Raw genomic sequence first — 8,759 nt, 5'->3', positions numbered from 1 at the left:
TGAATAGTAAACACTTGAATGTTTATTGTTTTTAATTGAGTCTTCTATTATGAAATAATTTTTTAAAAATTACATTATTCTGAGAAAATTTAGTGTTCTGCATTTTTGCAGTATTGTATGTTAGTATTTTTTCTTGTTTCATTAAATGTCTTTTTACATGACTTTAATAGGAATGTAGTTTTCATCCTATTAACCTACCATAATTTGTCCATCATGGTTTTGTTGGATAGGTAAATAAAATTACAGTATTCTAATGTACAATGAACACTTTTGTTAGTCACTTTCCTGTCACTGGGACAAAATAGAATACCTGGCACCTGAAACCTAGAGAGTTTTATATGGTTCACAGTTTCCAGTGAGTTCAGTCCAAATTCAGCAGGCTCCAAGGCCTAAAAGGTATGGTGGCAGGACCCAGCTAACACCTGCTGGTCCCCTGGCAGGCAGAAAGACAGAGAGGATGAAAGAGCTGGGACAGGACACCCGTCCAGGTTGTGCCACCATTGGCCACCTCCAATCAGACTCTTAATAGCACATCAGCTACTGAAGTTATCAGCGAACCCCCTGAGAAGTACTGTGTGAACCTCACTGATCATCAGTCCCAAACATGAGAGACTTCTGGGAAACATTTTAGACGTAGACCGTAACAACACTACAAACGTTTTTGTGTTCATATGTATGCTTTTCTTTTAGAATATAAAAAGTAAAATTGAGTCTGGGCATTTGTGATATGTTTGGTGTTACAGAATAGTAACCAGTTGTCCTCCAAAAAGATTGTATCTGTTGATATTTCTAACAATAATGAGAGTGTACATTTCAGTTCATCTTTTCCTGCATTTCATATTACAATTTAAAAATACTTCTCAGTTTGTAAGGTTAAAAAAAGTGATAATTGAACTGTTTGAAGCTAACAAGGCTGTAAACTCACATGTTTTAGGGGCATTTGTATTTATAATTGCATGTTTATGTCTTTTGTTTTTATTCTGTTGGGTTGTTCCAAAAGGTCATTAATACTAGTCTGATATTTTAATATCCCGTTTTTCTTTCTTTTTTTTTAAAAATGTATTTAGTACAGGGTCTACAGGGTCTTACTACACAGATCAGACATGTAGTGATCCTGTTTTCAGCCTCCCAAATGCTGGGATTACAGGCATGTGTCACCATGCCCAGTCCCAGTGGCTATCAGCAGGACCCAGGGGCAGGGCTGGCAGGACATGTGGTGCCGGGGATTGAACCCTGGTCCCTACACTCTGCCTAAGCAGGCACTTTAGTCTGGTGAGCTATCTGGCTGACCCTTAATATCCAAAACTTGATACATTTTAGTAATATAGACATTCAAATACTTAGTGACAATTTCTTTTCCTTTTCTTTTCTCTTTTTTTCTTTTTTTTGTATTTTAGGGAAGGGTCTGTAGGGTGATCAGGGTCTCACTACTAGATCAGACTAGTAGTGATCCGCCTGTTTACAGCCTCCCAAGAGCTGGGATTACAGGCATGGGTCACCACACCAGTCTCAGTGTACTCTGGGCCCAGAGATCAGCCTCCCAGCCCCTGCACCTGCTTGCAGACACTTTAATTAGCTGAGCTATTTGGCCCGCCCTAACAATTCCATTTTTAACTTCCACATAGTAAGTCTTTTATATTGTTAATTCATATTGTTGTCATCTGTGAAACTTTGGTAAAGCATACTTATTTTTATAAACTAGGAGCCTTTTGTGGCAGATGAGTATATTGAACGTCTTGTATGGCGAACCCCAGGAGGAGGTTCTAGAGGTGGACCTGAAGCTTTCGACCCTAAAAGGTAAAGTAAAAATGTGTTGTCGTTGTTGGTTTTTATACCCCTAATCCAGCATACTAAAAATTTATGTTTGTGTAGATCTGACTAGTATTGGGATTCCTTTCAAATGTCATATAAAGAGATTTTAGCTGACAGTTGGTCAAAAAAAGATATGCATAACTAAGGTGAGACAGCACCAGAAGTTTGAAATTTTTTCTTTTCTGTTTCATTTAGAGGAACACTTAACTGGTATGCATTTTTTAAGAATAAAAATTCAATGTTTTTTCCAGTCAAATTAGAAAGGGTTATATATTTAAAATAAAATCATGTTAAATAAGAGTTTCTACGTAAAATAGCCAGTTGGAGAAACAGGCAGTGAAATGTAGTCTGTATAATATTTTTGTATTGTACATTTGTCTTCAATTTTTTTAAAAAGCTATAAAGTTCTGTTCTGGAGGTTTAAGGGACATTTTGGATGAGCTTTTCGTTTACCTCAAAAATCATCAAGAAGTCAAGAAATACTGGCCAAAAGTCCATGTAATGGCTTTTGGAAAGCTGTGTGGCTTGGGCTTGTGACATTATAAAAAGACTAGGGAAACTCCTAATAAAATACTACAGAGAAAATTGATATGATCATCCTTATCTCAAAGAGTTGTTTTTAAGGCTTTCCTTATAAGTGAATTGGCTAGTTCCTTTTTGATTGATATAATCTAACTTTCTTCTATTAGATTATTAGAAGAATTTATAAATCATATTCAAGAACTCCAGTTAATGGATGAAAGGATTCAAAGGAAAGTAGAGAAGTTAGAGCAACAGTGTCAGAAGGAAGCCAAGGAATTTGCCAAGAAGGTACAAGAGCTTCAGAAAAGCAATCAGGTAAACATTTAGCTAAACAATAAATAGTTTATATTCATTATCTTCTTTCTAACTGTAAGCTCTTTAATAAGTCAATTCCAATTACAGTAACTGTTGAGGTTTCTCTCTCAATTCTTTGATCCCGTAGAAAGAATAAGTTGTTATCCTGTGGTCTTAGCATTAGCTTGCTGTTATTGAGTGTTGGTTTGGCAATCACAATACTTTTTCAGGAGGAGGTGGTATCATGTTTAGTGCAGTCCTTCTAATAATGTAAACTTTCAAAAATAGTGTAATAAACTTGGGTTTTTAGGGGCTCTATTAGAATTGATGTTCAGATTGTATTTGCATTATTTTTAATCCTACAAAGTAACACCAGACTCGGATCAAATTTTTTCCCCAGAGAAACCTGATCTTGGAAATTTCACAAAACTCTTGAAGTATTTGCCTCAGTGAGAATTCAAGTGTAACTGTCAAAAAAGTGGATGCAGAATTCTTCCTCAGTCCATTTTGGAGTAAAATCACACCACTAGACTGGCCCAGTGCCTAGGTAGGCCTAGCTTCATAGTCACTCTTAAGCCCTAGAATTAATCTGAAATTGCTGAAACCCTTTCACAGGCTGACCTAATCTCAGTGTGATTGCTCTAAATCAGTGGTGGTGAATTTAAAGCACTCTGTCACTGCAGGCTGTTTGTATCATTGAAAGCTCTAACAGGTTAGCCATCTCAAGGATCTTAAGTGTCCTTGGTGGAACATTGTTGAGTTTTGCTGCCTCCTAGGGGCTATTTGTCTTTTTGTGTGAGATTAGTAAACTGGTCTCTGTCTGCCTGCCTGCCTGTCTGTCTGTCTGTCTGTCTGTCTGTCTGTCTGTCTGTCTGAAATTAGGAGAGTTTTACTGGAAATGAGAATAGCTCTTGGATTTCCAAAAGGAGTCTTGAATAGGGTGGCTCAGCAAGCTGATTTCTACTAAGATTTAGATTCCGTCACTTAAATGTTATGTGACTGTTAAAAAAATTTCATTATGGAAGTCAGTAATTCACATAAGATAAGGAATACATTTTTAGTAGTTAAGGTGAGACTTTCCAAATACTCCTAATTCAGCTTTCCCCTACTAATAAAAATAGTGTCAATAGATACACTAACAATCTCTGGTACAGTGTGCTTGAGTTTGAGTTGCAGCTCTGCCATTATTAGCTGCCTATTCTCAAGCAGTTCAGCCTGTTTTTGTTCCAAGTTTTCTTCTGTAAAATGAATTGTTATGGATTAAGTAATACATGCTTAGACTAGTTTCTAACACAGAAATTCTTCAATAAATGTTTGCAACTTTGTGTCTTCAGTTGAAGGTTAGAATGAAAATACTATACTCATCTACCACAGGGCAGTTGTTAGATGCAGTCTAAGAATATCGTAATAGAATGCTTGCTGTAATATTTCCTGTTTTCAAAACTGAAAAGAGAGATTTTACCATGTATGGTATTAACATTGCATTTTAAAATTTCAAAGTAAATGTTATTTTTTTTTTTTGGTTTTCTGATGCAGTGTTTTGCTGTATAGTTCAGTCAGGTCTTGAACTCACCGTGTGACTCAGGCTGTCTTCAAATTCAGTCCTCTTCCCTCAGTCTCCTGAGTGTTAGCATTATAGCATATGCTATCATGGCTAGCCAAATATAGATAGATAGATAGATAGATAGATAGATAGATGAACACTTTTTAAAAAATCAGTACATTTTACTTCTATTGTATTTTAAAAATCCTTTTAGCTTTCAGTTTAATAACAAAAGTATTCTTCAGATGCCCAATAACTTTAATACTTCAGTTCATTGTTCTTTAGAATTGTTATTTAGGGCTTTATGGTGACAGGTACTTTTGTTAAACAGGATGAATAATATGAAGCTTTACTATATATCGAAGAACAAATATAGTGATGTTAAATATGGTTATTTTAATAAAGGTATAGAAGGTTACAACTTGGTTAGAAGGTTTTTAGACCATATAATCCTAATAAGCTGGAATTGCTTTTCTGGATCTCATTTATATTTCTAAACTCTTTTTAATTACCAGAAATAGAGTACTGATGAGATTAGTACTTTGGTTTAGTTGGCTTGATTTTTGGGGTGCTGGAGATTGAAAATGGGGCCTCTCAGATGTGTCAAACACTGTAGATTTATGCCTTCGATTGGTAATATATTTTTAATATGTATTAACTTTCCTCTTTAATTATATTTTATGCTATTGTACATTTTTGCCTAGGTTGCCTTCCAACATTTCCAAGAACTAGATGAGCATATTAGCTATGTAGCAACCAAAGTCTGTCACCTTGGAGACCAGTTGGAAGGAGTAAACACACCAAGACAACGGGCAGTGGAAGCTCAGAAATTGATGAAATACTTCAATGAATTTCTAGATGGAGAATTGAAATCTGATGTTTTTACAAATTCTGAAAAGGTAAGCAATGTCAGAGGCTAAAAGCAAGTCACATTAATAACAATGCCAATCACGAGCTGCATTTATTACTTTCTAGGTAGACTTTTAACTGAGTAGCTGATTTATAAAATGTTACTGTTCTAAAATATAATTTAATACAGCTACTGTATTAAATATAGATTACTGATGATATTTTGATGATCAGATTATTAATTTGTTGGGCTAGCATTTTTGTTTATCAAGTTACATGTGTTTTAGATAACTATGTTCATAAATATTTCTTTTGCCATTAATGCCATTTCTAATCTTTATCCAGCATTAGTAGTGGGTAGGGTGATTTGACTTACAAGCTGAAATGCCTTTCTGTAAAGGAATTCAATGATTCTAGATTTTTATCACTTAAATAAAGATCTGTTACACAGAATTAAGCAGTCTGGACCAAGGTATTGTTTACGTTAATCTCATAACACTGTTCACTTAATTCTGATTTAAGGGTGTGTGGTAGTGACTATTCTGCAGTCTTAAAGATAATTTAGATATTTTTCTTCTCTTAAGAGAAAACATATTAAAATATGTGGGAAAAATTGATATTCACATAACATTGCCCGCTTATTCACTGATAAATTATTCCAGATTTGCTCCATAGAACATCAGAATGGTAAAAGCTAAGTATTATTAAAAGTTCGCTTTGAATTAAGCAACTCATTTGTGTGAATGCTACTCTATAGGGTTACTGAATTTATAACTTCTAATGAGCTTTGAAAAATGATGGTATATGTGTAGATAATTCCTTTAGAGAGAAAGTGTTTTGAAGAATTGAGTTGACATTCATATTTATAATGTAAAGTAACACAGATAAAGTTTAACATTGAGAAAAATATGATACTGAAGGATTTATAAAGTACTTGACCTTACATCTTGCACATTTTATGGCTTTTATATGTAAGAAATGTAGAGGCTTAATGCTGAACTACACTAAAGCATAATTTATGGAATTTTAAAAAGATTTCCTAAATATAAACATACATTTATCATATAGTATGAAGTACAGTATTTTAACATATTACAAAGGTTTGTCTTATAAAAGTTTGGATGTAATTCAAATCTGATACCTTGTGTTTCAGATTATACTTAGTGGATTGTGTAGTGTATTTATGCTGTTAACAAAGTAAATACTGGTATCTTACAATGTGAGTTACCTGTTTATTTGATTGCAATTTAGAATAATGATTCAGATTTTAAGGAAAAAGATTTTTTAGACTGGCTAAAATACTTATTTCTAATCTGATTCATATGTTCACACTACATTTTTTAATTGTCAAGTAATTATGTAGTTCTTGCTATTAATGTTTTCTTTTTTATTAATGTCTCAATGTTTGAGGTTTTAATTAAAAGGAAACAATCTATGTTTTTTCAGTTTTATTCACTTGGGTACTCAGCCATCTGTAATTTTTGGAGGGGCAAATGCAGACCCATGTATTTACGTTAATTTTTTTTTTCTTTGTATTATGCTATTTTTTTAAATCCCTTTATCTTTTATCTTCTTTGTTCCTTTTTTCTTATACTTTATTCCTCCTTTCTCAATTGTATTTTTCTCTTTTCTCCACACAAATTTTGTGTTAGGGTTTGCTAAGTAAGAATCATCCTTTTTGTCCAGGTACTATCAGTTAACTGCAATTAAGAGCTCACAGTATGATATTAAGTTGCTAATTACCAGATAAACTTCTGGCTGTCTCATTTTCTGGCTTCTGGGCTAGCCACCTTCCCAGTAGAAAGAAACGAAGAATCATTAGATGTATGACTGTGGGATGAGTTTGCATGAGACAAGATACAAACACACACATTACATTCCTTCTAACTCCTGGCCCCTAATTATTTTTGTTTTGTTAATGTTTAATTCTTGGAATCTTACAATTTCTCTTGAGAAAACCTATTTTACATTTTCCTGTCTTTGCCTTTGTGTTGCCTGTTTTTCCTGTTTAGAATGGTAGCTTGTTCTTCATACAGGTAATGCTTGATGACTGTGGTTACCTTGAAACTATTTGGGTAGTTTCACAGCTCACCCTAAGAACAGATATAAACGTCCTTAGATTGTGGTTTTGACACTTTATTTTTTGTATGGGGAATGGAACTCGGTCTCTTGCTTGCTAGGCAGGAGCTATGCCTTTGAGCTACATCCACGCTCTGTTACAATATGCTTTAACTATAATATAATGTAACCTTGCACTTTAAAATTATTTTACAAAACAAATAGCTTTGGGAATTCAATAAAAGACCTGTCTTGCTATACTACTTACTATATTAATCAAAGTTTGAAAATAGCAAATTTCTATTTCTTAAAAGAGCAAACTGATAAAAATGTAGAGCTGTATGCCAGATAGGTTCTTTGGGGAGGCTGTACTGATACAGAAAGAATGAGGGACTTTGCCCGTAAAACTAAATGGTGTGGTGCATCTTACTGCAAGGAACCTGTGCGCTCATATGCAGCTGATACGGAGCTGTTTGGCAATTAAGAATGATAGTGGCCTGCCAAATAAGAGGAGAGATAATGGAAGCAAAAATGCTGCTTGCTATTGTTTGGAGTCAGAAGTAGTAATAGGTCCTGCTGAAACCCACAAGTGCTTGCTAGAATTTATATGAATGATTAGAATAATTTAGACTAGTGTTCTAAGCTCATTGTGTTTGTAAGATTTTATTTTATTTTTTGATATAAGAGAAAAACAAGTCAATTATAAAAGCAGTTATTAAAGTTGGGTCAAATTTAAAAGTTAGAACTCAGTTAAAATTTAAAGAAAATATGACAGACATGAATATCTTCTTTTAAAGAATTTTAGACACATTGCCTAAGGTTTTTTTCCCTATAACTTGAAAAAGTGTATTTCTATATTTCACTTAGATTTAATGTTAAATGTTAGCTTTGCTTTTAGAACAAGTATTATAACTTTATATGTTATTAAATGATGGGCATTTTGTTGTTATTTTACATATGAGCTTAACGTAAGTATATGCCATGGTATGTTCAAAGTCATCTTCATAAATCTTATTTACTCTCTTGGAGTTCATGAACTTAGAAGGAATTTACACATTGCTCTCTGCAAATAATGATTTTAATTTCTTCAGAGCAAACTTATACTACAGATTGCTTTGGGCAGGAATTGTAGCATCAAAACAATCATGAAAAGTTCAGTACCAGGGGCACAAAAGAACTGAAAGCCAAAAACAACCCTTAGTACCAGAAAGACAAATGCTGGCTTTTGACTCATTGTAATAATACCCAGGTGTATTTTTCTTGCTCACAACATTTTATTATGGGCTTTTAAAGGAAATTGTTTGAGGGACAGCCTGTATGTATAGGAAGATATCACTATTTTCAAATATGCAATTTTTGATATGTATAAGAGTTTTTTAATTATTGCTTTTATCTATTCTTTAATAGATAAAGGAGGCAGCAGACATCATTCAGAAGTTGCACCTAATTGCCCAGGAATTACCTTTTGATAGGCAAGTTTATTTCTCAAGAGCTTGGAAATATTTATAAAATAAAATTGCACATTTTCTCTGTATGATTTTTCTTTGCCCTTTAAGTCAAACAAAACTTTGAGTGGTTTTTTTTTTACAAGATATACTATAATGTAAAGTAGTTTATTGAAAAATAGCCTACTCTTAATATGTAAGCATAATGATACACTCTGAAATTTCAATCCTTGTTT

The 8,759-nt window shown here is 33.5% G+C and overlaps 1 protein-coding gene across 1 annotated transcript in view; it reads left to right on the top strand.

Moving 5' to 3' along the window:
- Exoc5 (exocyst complex component 5) overlaps positions 1 to 8,759 on the top strand; it is a 78,838-nt gene that overhangs the window by 21,771 nt on the left and 48,308 nt on the right. Inside the window, exons 2-5 of the mRNA XM_023701661.1 lie at positions 1,703 to 1,797; positions 2,502 to 2,649; positions 4,876 to 5,070; positions 8,486 to 8,550. Coding sequence (XP_023557429.1) covers positions 1,703 to 1,797; positions 2,502 to 2,649; positions 4,876 to 5,070; positions 8,486 to 8,550 — 503 coding nt within the window. The remainder of the gene's footprint in view (positions 1 to 1,702; positions 1,798 to 2,501; positions 2,650 to 4,875; positions 5,071 to 8,485; positions 8,551 to 8,759) is intronic.

This window comes from Octodon degus, unplaced genomic scaffold, assembly GCF_000260255.1.
Source record: "Octodon degus isolate 3935 unplaced genomic scaffold, OctDeg1.0 scaffold00007, whole genome shotgun sequence".
Classification (NCBI taxonomy): domain Eukaryota; kingdom Metazoa; phylum Chordata; class Mammalia; order Rodentia; family Octodontidae; genus Octodon; species Octodon degus.
Note: the sequence above shows the minus strand (reverse complement) of the source record. Positions and strands in the feature narration are given on the sequence as shown.